The sequence below is a fragment of the Rhipicephalus sanguineus genome, chromosome 9 (genome assembly GCF_013339695.2).
Source record: "Rhipicephalus sanguineus isolate Rsan-2018 chromosome 9, BIME_Rsan_1.4, whole genome shotgun sequence".
NCBI lineage: Eukaryota > Metazoa > Arthropoda > Arachnida > Ixodida > Ixodidae > Rhipicephalus > Rhipicephalus sanguineus.
This window is the reverse complement of record NC_051184.2, coordinates 148589488-148611252: the sequence shown is the minus strand read 5'-3', so window position 1 is coordinate 148611252 and position 21765 is coordinate 148589488. Positions and strand designations below refer to the sequence as shown.

The following is a 21765-nucleotide window of genomic DNA, read 5'->3' as shown; positions in this document are numbered from 1 at the left end:
TGCATAAAACCTAGGAGTGTTCGTCAGCACTGCTAGTAGCCATGACGGCGAGTGCGCAACACTCTTTTTCTGCCTGCCTGCCACAATAATCATGATCTTAAACATAATAATTAGGGGTGTGCGAATATTCGACTTTTGAATTCGAATCGAATAATACTTAATCGAATAATTCGACAGGACGAATATCTAAAACGCAACAAAATCCAATGTGCAATTTGGTTAGGGTGGGGTGGCTAAAACTTGAACTTGAACTTGAACTTTATTATCATTAAATGAAATACAGTAAAACAAAAACATGTTAGCAACATCTGGATCCTTAGCAGAATGCTAGTTTGGATCCATGCAACTATAGTATATATAAAGTACAGGCAGGAGACAAAGTTATACAATGAACGACATTTTAGTTTAAGATATGGATAATTTTGAAACACATATAACTTATACACAAATAAAGAACACATTGAAAAACATATAACTTATACACAGCAGTTGAACTGGTTTTGGTTTGCATACTGAACATAATTAATACATCTAATATTTCTATACATCTGTTTAATAGCATTGTTGATCAGGATACAAAACATTAGTTAGTTTATCATGTCACTTTTTAATACTAAACATATAAATAGTCTAATACAGTTCCTTGTAATGACGTTTAAGCATGAAAATGAAAGCATGGTGTTGTTTCACTTGAACTGGTAGGTTATTCCACAATGACGTGCCAACGCTATAAAGTCGCCTTTTGCCATAAATATTTTTAACCAGTGGTTTTAGGAAGTTACCGCAATGACGGGCTCTTGTTTGCAATTGTGATGGCATAAAAAGGGAGTGGTGAAGAGGGACATTGCCTGTTAGAGACTTGTAGACCATTATTGTTGTTTTATAATTTACGACTAGTCGTAGAGGCATGACTTGGTACTGACGAAAGAGTGGTTTAGATGCTAACTAATGCTAACGTCGGTACAGTAGGCCACCGTTAAAACTTCCACCGACATCCTGGTTCAAAAGCGATCGTATGTTTCTTTTAAAGGAGATTATGTCATTTCCGCACGTAAAAAACACACACACGTGAAAACTGTCAAGCCCTTCCCAACTTCGCTTCGAAACAAATTAAGGCACGGACTTCTTGCGTAGTTCGGTCGCGTATGCCGCAAGCGCCATAAAATGTCCCGACTTTGGCCCGCGAAACCCTCGGTGACTGGCTTCACACGTGAAAATTTGTTCACGCTGTGCAGTCACTACTGCCGCACCGCACCACTCATTCAGAAAGTCCCATCATTCCGGCGCGCAGTTAAAACGCTTCTGTGAACAGGCGCCCGAAGATTTTTGGGCCCGGAACACTCATGAGGATGAAGCACAACATTACCGTGGTCAGATGAGCCGTATTGCGCAACGATAAGGGGAAAAAATAGCTACCGTACCCCCCTGTGTTAGCCATTAAGAGGTTAGGAGTGCCGCTGCTGACTGGACGGGTGGCTCTTGTATCCACAGGCCTGCGCACCCATAAAAGCTGGAGAAGAAAAATCGCTCCCGAACAAGCGCGTAATAAAGCTGTCACACGCTGTAGCGTCCCCGATTTTTCCTTTCTCTGGCTGTAACTGGCGGTATACGTTTCGTGTAAATATACTATTCAGTATTCGATTCAATATTCTATATTTTTGGCCACTATTTGGCACTATTCGATTCGAGATGAAATTTCCCTATTCGCTCACCCCTAATAATAATCGTAGTCTTATACCTTCGTTTGCTCCGAAATAATAGATTTATATAAAGGCTTGGAAGTAATAGAATGGCAGTTTTTTAGCTCACAGTACAGCTCAAAAGCCGACTCTGTTTTAACAAATGACGCTTGAGCTTTGAAAGGTCGGCCATATTGGAATTACACAGTTTGTGCGCGAGACGTCATTATCCAAGCCTCGGACAATTATGGCTTAATGGGCTTCACCATGCTGCCATGTTTTGTCGACAACAACTTTTTTCGTGTCCAACTAAAATGACATGAGCTGTAGAGTTGAGGGAAACGTGCACTGGTGTTGTATTGGTGCCATGTGTTGTGTAGGGCAGGAGCACGGTGTAACCCCGCAGCAGGCAGACGGAGAGGCCGAACGACGGGAGGGCACGTAGAGTGGCCATGCGTCGACCAAGCTTCGGCGAGACTGACGGGAGACTGCTCTCCCGCGTTTATTGCAGGTGGTTTTATGGAGGGGGAAGAAGGGCTATTGCTCAGCGAGGCACGGGTCACATGACCGGCATCGCCACGCCGGGTTGGCGGTAGCAAAGAGGCATGGCAGAGACCCAGCTCCACCCAGTGGCATGAATAGAGACCCCTACCGCACTGGTGTTTTAACATGTCACCAGGGGTCGCATGACACAAAAACTGGCAAGTCGAAATTGTGCTTTTACAGCTATTAAATCAATGTACACGATAACACGAATCAGGTATATTATTGAATGGACAGCCAAGATTCTGAATACACATGTCATTCAAAATTTTCTGAAAACATTTCACGGCCCCTTAAAGACCAGCTCCAGCGGTTTTTTGACCGTGTCAAAGTAATGGTGCTTCGATGTTCCCGAGACGCTCCTCTCAATGGCCTGACAGTAGAAATACTCAGCAAATTCAAAGAATTATTTTAAATAAGCAGAAAAGCGCAGTGCCGAAACCCAACCGAGCAGTACTGTCATCGCGGGATGTGTAATCTGGTAAAAACCGGAAGTACTGCAAGGCATGCCGGTTGTGCCAGCACAGGGTATGAGAGCTGCCAAGAGCTTACACTCAGTGGACCAGGCCGCGCCAACTGTGCCATATCTGTGACTGACATACTCAAGCTGTCTGATGGATGATTTGGAGGCCAATCCTCTTTGATGAAGTAGAACACACTTGTTTACGTTATGTGCTTGCCTGGTTACACACACTGCACCGCCAGGTCTGTCCAGGTCGCTCAGTTTTGTGGATACCATGATCGCGTAAAATTCTAACATCAGGAACTTTGCAGACAAAGTAAAATTCAATATTATTTATTATGGGAAGAATGCATAAGTTTATGGATAGTGACGTTTAATTTCGCATCGATGGGATCTTTGCAATCTAATATAAACCAAGTGCGAGTCACCTTATAGGTCTGAAAATTAATGTGCAGAAAACTAAACCAAACTAAAGTAATGTGCAACAGCCTCGGAAGAGAACAGCGCTTTGCAGTAGGTAGCGAGGCGCTGGAATTTGTAAAGGAATACTACTTAGGAAGGTAACCTCCGGAGCCGAACCATGAGACTGAAGTAGCTAAAAGAATAAGGATGGGATGGAGAACATTTGGCAAGCATTCTCGAATCATGAATGGTAGTTTACCACTATCACTCAAGAGGAAGGTATATAACAGCTGCATTTTACGGGTACTTACCTACGGAGCAGAAACCTGGAGGCTTACAGAGAGGGTTCAGCTTAGACTGAAGACCACATAGTGAGCAATGGAAAGGAAAATGACAGGTGTAACCTTAAGGGTCAAGAACAGAGCAGACTGGGTCAGGGAACAGATGGGTATTAAAGGGACACTAAAGGCAAATCTCAATTTATGTCAGAGTGAAAGCTGAATGTATGACGACGTCTAAAATGGCAATATTATCAACAGCAGTGCCCTACTTACCGAGAAATTAAGCTAAATGTATCGCACGATGAGCGCCACGAGGGGCACATTTTGAAAATGATCCCGATGACGTATGAGTGTCTGACTACAATTAATCACTAGTAATCAAACCAGCAGCAATAAAAAAAGAACCTTCCGTGCATCAAGAGACGTAATAAAATGCTGTTTGTTCGTTTCTGTTTGATTCATGGAAAAAAGAACCTCTTTGGCGGTGCCATGGGGAACGGCGTGCGTAGTTCAAAGGTTCCGTTTTCACCGAACTGCGCTTCGCCCGGCGCCCTACTTCGCTCACACGGTCGCGTCTCAGTGGTAGTTTCGGTATCGCGTACTGCCGCGTGTGTTTTGCATGCTCGTGAAAGTCGCTCTGACAGAAAGTTCGACAAAATGCCGCATGCATGTGATGTTGTCGGATGCCCGAATGGCGCACACCGCCAGTACATGCCGCCGCGCGGTAAAGGCGGGCAACGTTGGGCACGGCAGCAGTGACGTGTGAAAGACTGATTTCGGGTGGGTGATTTGAATTGCGCTACCGTGATGCGGACCACTAAAACGTGATTTTGTTTCAAAATAAGCACTTCCTTGGCATAAAAGTAGCACTACGAGGTTTCTGGACCGCTGTTTCAACAAGCAACGTTGATTTAATATTTGCCTTTAGTGTCCCTTTAAGGACATGTCAGTTGAAATCAAGAAGAAAAAATGGGCATGGGCAGTGCATGTAGCCCATAAGCAGGATAACCGCTGTTCATTAAGAGTAACAGACAAGATTGCGAGAGAAGGCAAACGTGCGAGGGGGAGACGGAAAGTTAGGTGGGCAGATGAGATTAAGAAGTTTGCGGTGGCAGCAGCGAGCACAGGTCCGGGTTGATTGGCAGAACATGGGAGAGGCCTTTGCCATGCAATGGGCGTAGTCAGGCTAATGCTGATGATGATGACAGCTTACCACATACAGGTGGACCTGGTATGCGTCACGAAAAGTTTCTGCATGGGGAAGTTCATGCATGCGCACTCTTCAGCAAGTACAGTATTGCCGTTCTTTTCTATGTAAACCGGCACTGCTAGCTAAAACACTCTAATATCGAGACGAATGGTAAGAGTTAGCTGCAGGTGTTTAGTCACTGTGATGATAATTACACAGGAAATCGTGGCAGCGCACAGCGCAACACCTCTTTCTGCTCATCGCCCCATAGGGAACTGAAATTCGCATGCCAAACCAGTGAAGCCCTGGCCAAACACGCAAGAACATTGCGTCATGGACAGCAGATGCTGTAGAGGCACGTCAGTTCCGTCACTTCCATAGCTTTGCCATAAATGACCTCATACACACGATGTAGCCAATAATTTTGGGCAGCCAGGTGGGCAGTTTGAGGCAATCCATCAAATTCATTTGTAAATGATCCGCACACTTCTCAAGCCTGTAATTTGGCATAAATGAATAGAAACGTGCAAAGGAATGTACCCAGCGAATTTTATTAGACTCCACTGACCTAGAAAAATCACTGGGGTTTGCCTTTCATGATTCACTGTTAAAGCATGCCGTGAAATTTCTGTGATTGATGGACGACCTGTGGTGCCGTGTATGCTGAACAGTTTCCATTTACGCTTGTGAGCATCACTTGTAATTGATGCAGTAGGCTTGATTGGGCTGGTTGGTGCGTAGTAGATGAAGAATAAAACAGCGCTTGAGATGGGACGAGATGAAGATGCTGAACCGAGGTTTATTGCAAAATATTGTTGTTGATGCGTGGGAAACAATTAGGAAATTCTGCAAAGCATAATAATAATATCTGGGGTTTAACGTCCCAAAACCAAGATATGATTATGAGAGACGCCGTAGTGGAGGGCTCCGGAAATTTCGACCACCTGGGGTTCTTTAACGTGCACCTAAATCTAAGTACACGGGCCTCAAACATTTTCGCCTCCATCGAAAATGCAGCCGCCGCGGCCGGGATTCGATCCCGCGACCTTCGGGTCAGCAGTCGAGCGCCATAACCACTAGACCACCGCGGCGGGGCAATTCTGCAAAGCAAGAGCAGCTGCCTGGTTAAGTACACTTGTTTTCCATGGGTGCAGATAAACACATCAATGCATTTATGGTTTATTTTATTCACAGCGTGTCTACAACAGATTTGCTACCACAGTGTATCTTTTTTGTAATCAAAGCACACACTGCAATGCATGGAGGAGGCACCACTGGGTGCCGGCTGAAGGTTACATGAGAACTTAGGCTTAGCCTTGCAACCCATTCTACAGTGCAGTTGGCATGTAGCTTTTTTTTTTTTTGGGGGGGGGGGGGAACAAATTCTTGTACATCTGACAGTTAGTTTGCTTAGAGACGTTATGTAGAGTGCGTGGTGCCTAAAGCAGCTGGCCTGCAGCATAAAACATGTGCTTTACAGCATAGGGTGCATAGGAACAAAAAACTGCCTGCTTTCTCTCGTATATTATCAAGAGTGGAACCCTTCAAGGTTAATGATAATACTCCAGTAGGGGAGATGTTCCACGGCACTGCGGAGAAAGCTGTGGGGGTGCCTGAAAGCCCCGATTAAAAGCAGGTGGCCTATGAAGGTTGAAAAGCGTGAAAGTGCTGCTGCCATTTGGGAACTGCTTTGGTCAGATGTGACTGAAGTGGCCTTGTCGTCTTCAAGGCAGCAACTTCCTTGAAGGAGACGAGACCACTCGTCGAAACGTTGGTTTGTGAAAATTGAACACCAAGTGCATATTCTTCACCTCGAGAAGTAGAGGGCGTCAGCTCAACAGGTTCACCTACATTGTTCACCCGAAAGACACATTTAGCCAGACAAGTCCACTCCAGGTGTGCTCTAACAACTCGCATGCAATATAGTAGAATGCCTTGCTGGACGAGTTGTGCATGGTCTCGAGCAGAGCGCAAGAAAGATGGGAAGGCAAGATGTGCTCGTCCTGTCTTTCTTGTGCTCTGCTCTTATCTTGCATGCAATGGCTCAGCACTACAATGCTAATATTCTTGTACACAGAGCTTATGCCAATAGCATAAGACAGAATGTTGCACCCTATCTGCTACAAAGTTGACTGAGCGAATCAGGACTGGCTTGGCTGCTTTGTTGTCTTGCAGCCAGTCCAATTGCACGTCGTTCGCATCTCTGGGAGAATTGCTTATTGAAAGTGTGATATGCAAGTAGAGAGAGCTGTATGATGTACCCATAACTGGTCTGAGTATCATTGTGAAATCTTGTGCAATATAAGGAATGTGCTCAAAGGTGTGGTTTTCTTTGATTTGTAAGCTCATATCCAGCTAGTATCTTTTGCTTACCAAGTTAAGTGCTCATATCAAGCAGGAGAATGTGTTGCTGGGCAAGTTGGTGTTTGCTAACAGACATATAGTAGCACTGAAGCACAATCACAAGGCGACAGGACAGGCGCTTGCAACTTTATTCAAGACTGAGAATGGGTGGTATATACATATATACTATCCCCAATGCGCAGACGCATCGTCGACGTCGCACAGGCAATAGGGGCCGTATCGGACCAAAGATGTAAAGAAACTGTGTTCTGCGTCCTACATTGAAACAGACATTCGACTGACACGATCAATTTTTTTTCTTTTTTATGCTGAATTCCTCCAGAAGTTCACTTGCCGTTTTATCTTTACTGCTGCCCAGGATCCTTACATCTTGGAATCTCAGCTCACAAGAGCAGGTTTTGCAATGTGCCCAAAAGTGGGCAGTAAAATCATTCTTTAAAATTGTTCGTGTGTTCCTTCATGCAGCCATTTACGCATCTGCCTGTTTGTCCCACACAGGACTTCCCACAGGTTAGGGGGAATTCATACACCACACCTGTCGCACACCGAGTGTAACGGTTGGTGTGCTTGACTCGGCAGCCAGTTTTAGAGGTGCCCGTGATTTTCGGTCGACACTGAAGACCTCTTTATTCGGTAAACAAGTGTATTCAATGTAATGGGGAAGTGCAGTTTCACAATTCTGTTGGTATAAGTGTGGAAAGTTTTTTAGTGTTGCTTGACGCATACCTCAAGAACACTTTTATCACTTTTGACAACCATTTATTTCTTCAAAAGAAGAGCATTGGTATAGGCTCCTGCGGACCACCTGTGTTGTTTGACGTGCTCCTTTCAGAATTAGATGAAAACATTGGCATGCCTTGTGAGCTTTTAGATCTTATTGCAAATCACTTCTGCGGAATCTCGCAAGGTGGCGGAAAGGGAAATTGACAAGCACCCGATTGCAGCAGGAAGCTACAAGGAAATCTATACAGATTTTCTTGTGCCACTCTTGCCTGGGATCATCACTCAGGAAGCACAAGATGCTGCAGGATAGCTTCAAATGCCAATTGGCTCGGCTACCCTCATTCGGTCATTGCATTTGTGGCAGTTTCCCTGCACCACAAGCTTAAAGCAGGGGCTGCATTTGGTGAGCAGAGCGGCCGATAATTGAGCCAGTATTTGAAAATACTGGCTCACAGGTATGGTGTTGTGTTTTCCACACCTAACAAGCTGGCCCAACTGCGCCCTGCATCATGGGCACCTCTAAGACTGGCTGCCAAGTCAAGCACACCAACGTTACACTTGGTGTGCGACAGGTGTGTTGTATGAATCACCCCTAACCTGTGCGAAGTCCAGGACAAACAGGCAAATGCGTAAATGACTTCATGAGGGAACACACGAACAGTTTAAAGAAACATGCTACTGCGCACCTTTTGACGCATTGCAAAACCTGCTCTTGTGAGCCGACATTCCATGATGTAAGGATCCTGGACAGAAGTAAAGATAAAACGGCATGTGAACTTCTGGAGGCATTCCAGATAAAAGGGAAAAAATTTTATTGTGTCAGTCAAACGTCTGTTTCATTGTAGGGCGCAGAACATAGTTTTTTTACATCTTTGGTCCAATATGCTCAGTGTGGCCTGTGCGATGTCGACGATGTGTCTGCGCATTGGGAATAGTATATATATATATATATATATATATATATATATATATATATATATATATATATATATATATATATATACACACACACACACACACACATGTGTGTGTGTGTGTGTGTGTGTGTGTGTGTGTGTGTGTGTGTGTGTGTGTGTGTGTGTGTGTGTGTGTGTGTACCACACATACTCACTCTCGAATAAAGTTGCAAGTTAGCGCCTGTCCTGTCGTCTTGTGTTTCTTCCTTTTGTGATTGTGCTTCAGTGCTACTATATGTCTGTTGCACATATCAAGTTCATACCACAACCCCTCTGACATTACAGCAAAACCAAACATCGCACTTTTCAGTGAGCCCGTTGCAAATGTCCCTTCCAGCTACCAGGGGTGCAACAGCTGCACCAAAACCATGATATTCGTTGAAATTGCGTAACGCTGTACCAAAACGCCCGTGTGACAGCACAATTTTTTGTTTACGCTAGTTTTAGCAGGGAACAAAGCACGCGTTGGCAACCTGCAGTTGGGAGAGAGAGCGTCACCCAATCCAGTGCAATCCAGTCGCGCTATCAAGACCCAAACAAGAGGTTCGCATGTTTGCGCGTTTGCTGGGGGGACTCCATGAAGTTTTTGCTGCTGGACCAAGCATTATTAGAGAACCATGCAGCAGCCAGCGAGGCATTGCTCACTAGTGCTGGAAAAATAATCAACTTGGGTGTCAAGCAAAAAGGCAACAAAAAGTTGCAAGTGGCCATGCGCTCCTAACGAAAGGGAACTAAAGCCTTGAGCAGGTATGCACTTAAGATGCTTGAACACACAATAAAAAAAAGTCCCAAGAAGTCCAAGTGTTCATATCACGTAATGGATGTCTGGGCTACTAATGCTTTATGAGCTTGTAGTTAACTTCTACTCGTATAGAACAATTGTCTTATTTGTGTCCAGTGTAGTTAGATGCTTCTCAGGCAGAAGAGCTCTTTGGTATATATTTCAAGTTTGGGCTAGTGTTGTTATAGGCTGACCAAACCTACTCATAGGTAACAGCACTTTCTAGTACAAATAGAAAGATTGTTTGCATTTTTATACAATTCTTTTGTTTTGTCTTCCTTTGCGTGGTCCTATGAATACTAAGCATTCGGGCCGACCTTGGTGCAAGCTCACCATGCACGAGGAATTGCTGATTGCCGTGGAATTCATTGGTCAGTTTTTATCCACTGAAACCATGGTTGTGCTGATTCCGCACGGTTTGCACATCTTTTGTTTACTGTTCCAAAAACAAGCTTTCTTTGGGAAACTGTTCCGAATTTGGAATATGGTGCTCTGAAATGGAGCTTTTTTTCCTCGTAACCTGCTCCAAATCTTATTTTTGCTGTTGCACCCCTGACCTACACTGGTAGCTTTTATTTTTGTGGGAACTTTGCATAAATGTGACAGTTAGTGGTGTCTTCACTTTAAAAAACTATGTGTCAGGGCAGTGTTTCTCAAAGAATGTATCAACACTGGGGATTACGAATGCAAAACAAAAAAAATGTTTTGGAGGAAGGCATGGTGGCATCATTTGTTAAAAGAACTAAAGCTGGTTCTGTTGAACAATGGCCTATGGCAGCTCACACATGTGACTTGATTGCAGTCTAATGGTGAATTCCACTGCTCAATTCCACAAGAGAGCAACCAAATGGGTTACCCGATCCTGCTCAGCTAGCGAGTGAAGTGCATCACTCCTGCCAAGTTTTAACCCTCTGAGGGTCGAATTTTGTCACCAAATGCGAGCATCCAGTGTTGATTCTTTCTATTGCTGATTTAACTTCTTGAAGCGAATCTATTTCAGAAAGAAATTGTCAATTTTTTAGGGCGGCCATATAGTGACATAAGAAATCATTTGTGTTCTTACATACACTTGGTTTATTCATGAGTAACAGCACGATAAATTCTAAAAGAAAGCTTATATGACTGTTAAGAAATTATGCATTGCAGTAAACGTCTGTGTAGTTCAGAGATGTACGAAAATGAGTGCATGAAGTGTTTTCAAATGGAAACATGGAGGGAGAAAAGTCGCCTTTGATCTAATCGGCATCATCTCGCCACGCACGCTTTTGAGATGTTGGCCGTTCATCAACATCCGAGTCTTAAAGGAACACTAAAGGCAAATATTAATAGTGCAATAGCGCAAAAAACACAGGGACACAGGCAAGAGAGACGATACAGGCGCTAACTTTCAACTGACGTTTATTTTTTCGGAAACACACAAATATACATACAAACAAACAATTGGTCATGCGCAGTGACTCCGTCCGACAGCAAAAACAAAAAATTCAAAAAGACGAAAAATTCTCACTTTCCCAGTCACAGCCCTGAGACCAGCAAATCTATTTCCTTATCCGACAGGGATAAAGATGGGTGGCTTATGCACTTATCTTTGAACCGTGAAATGAAAAACGCTTCGGCTACCTCTCTAGCTGTTTGATCGCCATTCTGAAATAATATGGCTGTGTCATCAAAACACGGGGTACATTTGCACTCTGCGCAGTGAAGGGACAGGTGGCTGCTTGGCCTGCATTTCAACGAAGAATGGTGTTCACGAAGGCGAACGTTTACGCACCGTCCATCTTTTGATGCGGACCACACGTGTTACATGTATGCACCAAGATCTGAAAAACCAATTTTGAATTTCAGATCTTCCCACACAAAACTTGTTAAGAACAGCATTGCTTTTTCTTGTTTCAAGTCTGCACTGTCGAAGACGTGCCACCACTTGATGAGGCAGAGTCTTGAAGGCCAGGTTGCTCGATTGAAACAAGCAGGTTTCCCGTCTTCGTCATTGCTCGCAACGTGCGAGAAAGCAGTAAAGTATTTTAAATCGCCAAATGAATCGAAAAAAGCATGTGAACCAGAAAAGATGAAAATGGCTGTCATTCCATATGTCCATACCTTCTCGCATCGCTTAAAAAAGATTGGCAGAAAATACAATGTGAAGGTAATATGTTCCGCTAAAAGTAAACTTAGCCGTGTGTGCCCAGCGGTTGAGCGTATGTACAACAAAGGAAGTGCTGACTTGGCTGGGAAATGTGACATGCGCCATACCATGAAGTTTGTAGAATGCAATAAGAAGGGTGTTGTTTACCAATTACCAATGTCATGTGGTCGCACGTATGTTGGGCAATCTGGACGGTGCGTAAACGTTCGCCTTCGTGAACACCATTCTTCGTTGAAATGCAGGCCAAGCAGCCACCTGTCCCTTCACTGCGCAGAGTGCAAATGTACCCCGTGTTTTGATGACACAGCCATATTATTTCAGAATGGCGATCAAACAGCTAGAGAGGTAGCCGAAGCGTTTTTCATTTCACGGTTCAAAGATAAGTGCATAAGCCACCCATCTTTATCCCTGTCGGATAAGGAAATAGATTTGCTGGTCTCAGGGCTGTGACTGGGAAAGTGAGAATTTTTCGTCTTTTTGAATTTTTTGTTTTTGCTGTCGGACGGAGTCACTGCGCATGACCAATTGTTTGTTTGTATGTATATATGTGTGTTTCCGAAAAAATAAACGTCAGTTGAAAGTTAGCGCCTGTATCGTCTCTCTTGCCTGTGTCCCTGTGTTTTTTGCGCTATTGCACTATGAATTCGTACCAACTAGCTCGGCTTTCCGTACTATTGCAAATATTAAGTCGACGTTGATTCTTGGAATGGCGGTCCAGAAACCTCATAGTGCTATTTTTATGCCAAGGGAGTGCTTATTTTAAAATAAAATCACGTTTCAGTGGTCCGCATCGCATTAGCGCACTTCAAATCACCCGCCTGAAATCAGACTTTCATACGTCACTGCTGCCGTGCCCAACGTTGCCCGCCTTTACTGCACGGCCGCCGACACTAGTAGCGGCAGAGCGAAAGTAGCAGGACCCACAACAGCAACAACGGCCATCAAAGCCATCGAAGCTTGCTGCAATCGCCGCAATGGATGTGGACGGAGAACTTGAGAACGAGACATTGGCTTGCGACGCTGGGCTCCAATTCAGCGACTTGAGCCCCGATGAACGCAGTATGCTGCTGAGGGCTCGTAGTGCCGGCGTCGTTGCATGCGGCATTTTGTCGAACTTTCTGTCACAGCGACTTTCACGAGCACGCAAAACACACGCGGCAGTACGCGATCCCAAAACTACCACTGAGACGCGACCGCGTGAGCGAAGCGGGGCGCCGGGCGAAGCGCAGTTCGGCGAAAACGGAACCTTTGAACCACGCGCGCCGTTTCCCATGGCAACGCCACAGAAGTTCTTTTTTCCCATGAATCAAACGGAAACAACAACTTAATGCTGTGGTGCGCAAAGGAACGAAACATGAAGGAAGGCAAACGAAACACGCCGTTGTGTGTACATGTGCCTTTAACACGGGGTCATCTAACCACACATATATATATGTTTGGTGTTTCAATAAATTTTCAGTTGATAGTTTGCGCCGTGTTTCATTTGCCTTCCTTCGTGTTTCGTTCCTTTGCGCACCACAGCATTAAGATGAGTTACCAACTCGCCCAGCAGTCCGTACTTCTCAAGGAAACAACAAACAGCATTTTATTACGTCTTTTGATGCACGGAAGGTTCTTTTTTATTGCTGCTAGTTTGATTACTAGTGATTTATTGTAGGCAGACTCTCATACGTCATCGGGATCACTTTGAAAATGTCTCACTCGTGGCGCTCATCACGTGGTGCATTTAGCTTAATTTTTCGGCAAGTAGGGCACTGCTGTTGATAATATTGCCATTTTAGAAGTTGTCATACATTGAGCTTTCATTCTGACATAAATTGTTATTTGCCTTTAGTGTCCCTTTAACTTATAAGTAACTCCTCGTATGACGAGCTGACATCGAATGAATCAGATTCTGATTTGGCACTCACGTGGCGATTTCGAGGAATCGCTGCTAGACTCACGTCAGAGAAACTGGCGCCCACTTCCATAGCGCAAGCGAACTGTGCGGGCGAGCGCACTGCAGAAAACTGTATGGTTGTGCGCGTGTCCGGAAAGCGAAAACAAGTCTGAAACCTATAATAATCCTTCGTCTTATCGCCAACGAGACAGAGGCGGTTTTTGCAACTCCCCAAAACAGGAAACGCAACCATAGCGGCATCGTTTGTGTCAGTCAGTGCCTGCACGGAGACAGGCAAAATCAGGCCCTGTGAGTAATAACCGAGAGAATAACAAAGCAAGAATCTCTCAAGTAACCCTTTGAGATATTCTAAACCAGACTGCCATCAGTTTTTTGTCAGCACAAGAGGCTGGGACTACCCGAATGACGAAACCGAAACTCATGCGACCGGATGCTCAAGCAGTAGCCGGTGCACCGCTGTAGTAAAGCTTTAAAAAAAACAGAGACATTGATTCAGCAAAATATTCCATCTATTCCCACAGTGTGGCAGCACATGTCAAGCAAGAAAAATAATCGAACAAGGCGCCCGTTTTAAGCATACTAGCGAAGGCGTACATGTACGTCATTGACCCTGAAAGGGTTAAATACCCCTCGCAGAGGTTCATCATTACAGCTGCTGCTGCTTTCTCAACTGGCACACTCCCTCATAGGGGTTCATCGTTGCAGCTGTTGCCACTTGCTTAACTTTCAATCCCTCGTAAGGGTTCGTCGTTACAGCCTTCTGCTACTTTTTCAAGTGTCACACTCTCTTGTAGAGGTTCATCATTACAGCTGCTGCTACTTTCTGAACATGTCACAATCCCTCATAGAGGTTCACCGTTACAACTGCTACTACTTTCTGAACTGTCACAATTTCTCAATTAAGAAGCAATGTGACAGGGCACCCTTTTGGAAATGCTGCCTGATTGAGCTTTATTCTCACTTGTTGAGACTCAAGTCCCGGGAAATTTCACAAGTGTGTATAAGCAACTGGACAGTTATCAGTGCTTCATTAAGCACTGAGGAACAACTGAGTTGCGGGGGCATTCCTGAAATGACAGAAATGTCTCGTGAGAGGCCTGGCGGATTTTTGTGAGCCAAGCGTGGGACTGTAGTTTTTAGAAATAAATAAATAATATATAAAGCAGCTAGTGGAATTCACCACAGATGCACTTTTTAATGCTGCTAACATGTGCATCTTGAATGAAAACAGCATCAGAAGATGAAGACAAGTGTTTGTCCTTTTGCACGGTTTTTCATTCAAGATGAATCCACACCAACTCTCCCAACAATCGTTTCTAATGCTGCTGTGTCATTCAGTGAAAGCAACTAGGCTTTTATGGTAATGTTAATGGTTTCAGGGCTTAAGTTGTCTTAATTTTTTTTGCCTATACTTACAAGTATTTCGTTTGGACGAGTGCCATTATTGTTAACACGGTCCTCTCTTGTTGGCAGCTTTGTTTGCTTGCTGGGTTGCTTGTGTATGTGCATGCACATGCTCAATAAAGGATGCTTGCTTGCGCTTAAAGGGAGTGTTTTGTCTGCAGACGAGTTAGCCTATCGTTCCTCTACTCTAAAGATAGCCTTCGTCGAGAACTGTTTGACACAAGCTGCTTGTATTGTGTGAGGGCATGGGCGGATAGGTTGGTGGACTGTGGTCGCAGGACGACCAACGCAAAGTGGTTGAGATGATGTCGGCCTACCCTGGAGACCAGTGTGTGGTGCAAACACTTCAAGAGGCATCACCCATGCCTCTGGCCGCAGCTGCTGCCACCACTCCGGCCACTACCGTAGTGACAGCCACTGCATCGGTGGGCAGTTCCTCGCAGCACTCGCCCTCATCAGGGGGCACCGCTGGGCAACACCAGAACATACGCGACATGGACATCATCCACGTATGTCAGTGGAGAAGGCCACTTGTTTGCTAGTTTGTTTTCTCATTTGTTTCTGTTCTACATGATAAAATGGAAAGATGCTCATTTTGAGTTCCTCTTGACAAGAACTTGAATGGGCTTATCAGGAGTATGGCAGAAGAATGCTTTGCCATTCTAGCCTGCTTCAATATTTGCTGGTCAAGAAAAATTTGTGTTAATACTGTGTAAGTGGACATAAACGAGCCACTCCAAAAAGTGCGTGTCCCCAATAGCAATATAACATCGTGGTGTGCACTATGCAGCTTAACCGAATGAATTATGATAAAATGCAACACAAGGTATGCATGTGAAGGCCAGCCTCTGTTGCTCTCGTTTTGGGTGTGCAATAATGTGTCTCACCATTTCTTGGCAGACAAGGCCATGCACCAAAAGAGCTCCAATTTCTGCGTTATTTTGGCCCATTAGTTTCAAACTAATGCTCGCATTGCTTTATGTATGTGACATGACCTGTTGGCATCATAGTATTCTTTCAAGATGCATTTCTTGGTTATTTTGGTGCTTCTGGAGTGACTGGAGCCGCCCAGGGAAGAAGCAAAGCCACATGTTGCTAGAGGTACGGAGGGTAGAACTAGTATACCACCGGTGGCAATGGCATATGCCCAGCCGGGTGAGAGATGCTTTGCAAAGGAGGTCTGCTGCTGTACTTTAAAGTGCGTTGTACTAAATACTAGGTTTTTGCGTGTGATGGCCCGAGTATGCACCACGGTGCGACCGCCGGCTGATGTGAAAGGCACTTTGTTACTTTATTTTGTGAGGTCTAGGAGCGGCACTCGTGAAACATTTGGACACATTGCATGCTGTAGTATAACAACATTTAATATTATTACCTTTTACACACTAGTGTTATCTTGCAAATAACTACGGTAACATGACAAATAACAACTTAATGTAATGCCAATGCAACACATACAACATAATGGGAAGATGTAGCGTGAATGCGGTGTAACCAATGTGGACTCTGCATGGGAGTCCGTGGGACCACGCCGCGGACTCCCTGCGAAAGAACCAGCAGTGCCAAACCCCAAAAGGCCCAAAGTGCGCTTCCTCATGATATAATTTATAAACGCTGATCCATCTCACACACACTTGACCAGCGCACTTTCTGGTGCCTTTATACTCCTGTATAGACCGTTGCATCGGGCGAAGAGGACCGGACTGGCAACCAGCACTTTCCTCCTTTCTGGCTTGTGCGCGATGGCGCGGAGTGTGCGGGCTGGTGCTTGGATGAGTGGCGTTTTCGAGCAATTTTTGCGTGTTTTAGGTCGACCTGCAGATTTTGTTCTCTTTTATTGCGATATTAGCCAGCAAAAGGTCAACGGGAAACCACTGTGCCGTTTTTGGTTGTTCTAACAACTAGAGCTAAAAGGAAACTGCTGTCTGAATGAGTATGCGACGTGCATCACCAAACGCGAAGTGTTTGCGGTTGTGCGTACTCTTCAAGGTACATCGTTTGTGTTGCGTTACAGGTTCTAAATCGGCAAGTGCTGCAATATATCTGGAAGTCCCAGTGTTCCACGCAGTCAAATGTCAATCAGATACGGCCAGATTTGCGAACAAACATAAGCGATCAAGTACGGCCCTGTCCGGTTAAGTGCAAAACACCTAAGTACCACTCGAGTAGCCACCTGAGTTGCTTTCGCTTCGTTTTATTATTACATTTTAATATGATAAGTTTGGTCTAACAATTAGCTTCATAGCGCGGCTCAACACAGTGATCGCTGCAGTTGATGTATACGGGTATTAGCACAGATGAGAAATCCCTCACTTTGCAGCGGGTAAGCTGGCATCATACATTTAATTATTGCTCTGTGCAAGCCTTGTAAAACATGAACATGCAACGAAGACCACATGAAAAGGGCATGGCGAGATCTTTGTCGTGAGGTTGCAACTTACGTAAGGCGGCGGGGTGTATCGTATACGATGAACGATATGAAAGCCGAATAGCAAAAAAAAAAAAAAGAACTGTCGCATCGTGTGTAGAACATGACAAATTTTTACGTGGTCAAGAACCGTGTCTGATAAGTTGCACAATGATATACAACATAGTTGATTCTCTACTCAGCGCGATACAAAAACCACGTTGTTATGCTTGCCTAATGTTTCTTGAACTGCCAATTTTGCTGCTTAGCTTTGCGAACAACAGCACGAATTTCGCAAGAACAGTACATATGGTATGCGAAGTTATAAAAAAACAACAAAAAAAAAACGTGAACCACCTTCGATGCCGATCAAGGGCTCGAGCCCGGGCGCGCTTCGTGCCTCACTGGCAGAAGAAACTCTAACCATCTTTATCTCATTGCCGCCGAAATCCAATCAAATATCACGACTCTTAAACGAAAAATGAAAAAGAAGCATGCCGGCATGTCAACATCAGCATTGTTTTTATGTACCAGCACCTCCCTGTAAACAGCTCTAACTTCGTCCACACCAGTGGGCAATAAACGAGCGAGTAATAAGCAGTCGCTTAAAAGTTGAGAAACAAGATAGGCAACTGTTTGTGAGCAACAAACAGATGCCGCGCCATGAAATCAAGACTGCGTGTTCACGCACGACCGCATGTACTGAGGGGGGTTCGCTCTACGTACGGCTGGTGCAGAAGCCTAGCTCCGGTCCCAGCCGCAAATAGTCGTACCGTGCACGGGTCAACGTCCCCTTCCCGTAGCGCGAGTCATCGCAGCTACGACGGGTTCGGGCGAATAAGGCAACAGGCTAGCACAACAAGCAACACTTTATTGCTACGTTAGCAATAACGCGTAAATGTCGCTTAGAGGGATAGTCCTGTCTCGTAGAAAACAAAGGGTAACGCTTACACCTTCGGTCGATGTTCGGCTGGCGGGTCTCGGGGCGGTGAGGTGTTACCTCGCAGGTCAGCAGGGCACGAGAGACCTTCTGTCTCTCTGCCCGGTTGTTTTATTCACCTCCCGTGTCCCTCCCCACCGCGAGGGTTGTTTCCCTCGCAGGGTGAGTTCCCTTTCCCGCGAGGATTGGCGCGAAGAGTGGCGGGAAAAGATGGGGTTGTCCGAAAAAGGCGACGGTGCTCCTCTCCTAGTGGTCCCTCGGCTTCCGCCGTCAGTTCGCGATCGCGCCAGCCTTAAGGAAAGGAAATGGGCGCGCGTGCTCTCCCACAGTACGAGCGGTCGTCGGTGAGGCAGCATAAACACACCGTGAATGAAAAAACCAAACTAAAAGATTACAGTCCAAGAAACAATTTCATTGTATACCCTAAGAGTGACGGAACTTGCTTGCCCTGCTAGAACGAATCGAAATATTTGCGTGGTTTTCCAACAGATAGTGCCGAAAATATATGACATCGACCACTTACGACATGTTCGCGCATACAAACATACATTAGCATCCTAATTGGCTTATCAGATGCCAGAGATTATGCTAACATGGTACGGCAAGGTTCTGATCAAGAGAGTAGCCACTGCGGTGGACGTGGTGCTCGGCTGATGACACAAAAGTTGGGGGTCTTATGCTGGCCATGGTGGTCACATTTTGATGGAGGTGAAATGCTAGAGGCCCTTGTAATTAAATTTAGATTCACATTAAAGAACCACAGGTGGTTGATAGTCTATCCAGAGCCCTCCACTATGGCGTACGTCATAATCATGTCATGGTTGTGGCATGCAGGACCAGACAAATTATTATTATATTATTTATTAGTGCTGAAGGCTTGTAGACATTCGGTATGAGGGGTGGTAAGAATACACAAGAGAGTAAGGTAAGCATGAGCTTTAAAAGGACAATACAAAAAAGGTGTACAGTGGAACCTCCATTAGTACACGGCTTTGATGGAACCACGCAAGACCGTCGTATAATGCAGTGTACTGTTGCATACGGCTACTTTGCTGAAGGCACTACCACGTTCAACGAGTCGTTGACGTGCTGCTTCCCGCGAGCCACGCCTAAAGTATGATTTTTCTTTGCTCAAAATTGACAAAACCGAAAAAGAATTCGCACTATACTTCTAGCCTGAGATTTCATTCTATTTGTGCAAAAACATGGCATGGATGACTTTGGAATAAATAGATATTTAATTGCAATTTAATTGGGAATAATTACTATAACACACATAAATTAGCGTATTATGACATTGTTTTTGTTGTAATAGAATGTCGAATGCCTTGAAGTAACGTAGATGATTTGACGCAGTGACAGACAGTTCTTCATAGTTGGTGTCTAAAAGGGTTAAACAGCAAGCAATGTTATATGCCGGTGAGAAGATCTAAGACGTTAATATTGTACACAGCAATGCTTTAGCAACTGAGAAATAAGGTAAATGTAGAACACAATTGGCGTCACCAGTGGGACGTTCTGGAACACAAGCCTAATGACCTAGTAGGGCCTCAGCACAAATGATCACGAGTACTCACACTATACCTATGGGAAGGAAGAACCTTCCAGTGCATTACAACATGGCATGAAATGTAGCTTGCACACATGGGAAAAGGAACCCTGGAGAACAAGGCGAGCTCTGTGTTTGCCTAGCTGTACTCTGCTGTGGCTGTGAAGTGCGGCCATGGGGAATGCTATCTCGGAGGCTGGCAGAGGGAATAGCACCATGGTCCCTAATACTCTTTACTGGTCATGAAACTCCCGCGAAAGTTTCATATAGCGACAAAAGTGGCCACCAGAGGGGCCACCGTAAGCAGAAGGGCATTGATCTGCCACGCTTGGTAGGGCAGTTGAGCGTTCGTGGAAGCGTTTGCCGTCAACTACACTTGTTAAATATTTTCCTTCTCTCTGTTTTCGCTAATGAATCATAGCAGTGATTAGTATTGTCAATATGGTACATGATGCGCGTTGTCAAATTGCCCAAGTCATTCATTGCTGGCAATGTTTTGACTGAGGGTGTCTGTCAAGTGACGCGTGTGTTCGTGACGTTCCTACATTTCTCCGATTCCAGCATTGTCACTTTCAGGCTTAAACAGAACACTGTGACTGGTCTTGATGACTGACAGGTTCACATACTCTACGCTAGAGGTTGCGGAGTACCCGTGCTCTGGCTGCACGTAACGCTCAGTTTCGGACTAATTGTTACTTTATTCTATAGGGCATCACGAATCTGCAAATAGAAGTTCGTGTGCCAATAAACAAGCCTGTCAATCAGGCTAAATTGGCAATAATAGCTTTGAAGTACCTCTTGAGGGATATCGTTAGTGAAACATAGCTTTAAAAATCAAAAGCGCAGATTGAGGTACCACAAAACGGAGAGGGATGCACCTGTTGTTTTCCTTTATTAATACGAAAGTGTTTTATGCCGGGGTCCACCACGGCTCCACTGACGTATTTCCATCACGGATATGACGTTGTAAAATATAAAGACTAACAGTGGGCAAAGAAAAAAACCACAAGAAAAAGTTCCGTCACCGGGAATCGAACTTACGACCCCTTGCTCCACAGCGCGTAGCGCGAAACGATTCAGCCACTGATAGCACGCTCTTCTCAATGCTAACGGCGAGCTATTTATATACACCATTTGCCGGTGGCAATACTCGGAGATCCGTGTTACAGCGTGTTTTCGTTATCAGTAGCGAGATGGCGCGAAGGGCTCGAAGAGCGCGCTTTAAAAGTCGCCGCCGTTGAGACGAGCGCCCGCCTCTACACAGGGTGTGGTCGCTCGTGCGTGCGTTTATCTCATGATCGCGGTGGTTTGTACGTCTTGCGTTGAGATCACGAAGGTCACTTGGCCCACTGCAGCGGCCGCTTTTGTGAAAGGAGCGCAGTGCTCACGCAGAAGTTACAAATGTGACAGTTCACTCTAATCCTGTGTATGTTCGTTCCGTGTGTCCTTTCTGCTTGAGCAGCGCATTGCAAGTTTAGAGCTGCTTGCCGTTCTTCGCGTGACAATACAATTTGTAGCTGTAGCATTCATTCCTTCGCCCTTGGGGCGAAAGAATGCACAACAAACGCTCAACAACGTCAGTGAAGACACGTTTCACTTTCGTGTTATACCGATTCCTATGACAGAGGGATCAGCCATGTTTTTTTTTCTTTGGTCGCGCTTTTGATTTTGAAGATTAAAAAAAACAATGAAGTGAAACTGCTGATACTGCTGTTGCTAGATATAGGCACTATGTGCGATTTTCAAGCGAAAGGTTTTGATTTTACGCATGCAGATTTCATAACACTGTCGAGTTCTAATATGCGCGGCTCTTTTTTTTTATCCATTCCCATATACTATCGCAATGATCACAAGTCTTAAGTTGGCGTTCCAGTTAGCCACCCTGTTCCTTCTATGTAAACACCAGCGCAAATCGAAATCAACCTGGTGCTTCTATGAACCCAGTTATTCAGCTTAAACTAATCAATTATCCATAAAACTGCATTACTCTTTTTGAGCCTTTCTAGAAATTTTCTCGATTCAGTGACAGCACCAACAA

At 44.9% G+C, this 21765-nt stretch overlaps 1 protein-coding gene across 4 annotated transcripts in view; it reads left to right on the top strand.

Annotated features, from left to right (window-relative positions):
• LOC119404002 (DNA-binding protein RFX2) overlaps nucleotides 1-21765 on the top strand; it is a 478787-nt gene that overhangs the window by 221050 nt on the left and 235972 nt on the right. For 2 of the 4 annotated variants that reach the window (XM_037670630.2, XM_037670631.2), the window contains one exon: nucleotides 15110-15340. The exons of the other annotated variants lie outside the window; for them this stretch is intronic. In XM_037670630.2, the coding sequence (XP_037526558.1) occupies nucleotides 15110-15340 (231 nt within the window). The remainder of the gene's footprint in view (nucleotides 1-15109; nucleotides 15341-21765) is intronic. 4 annotated transcript variants of the gene reach the window in all.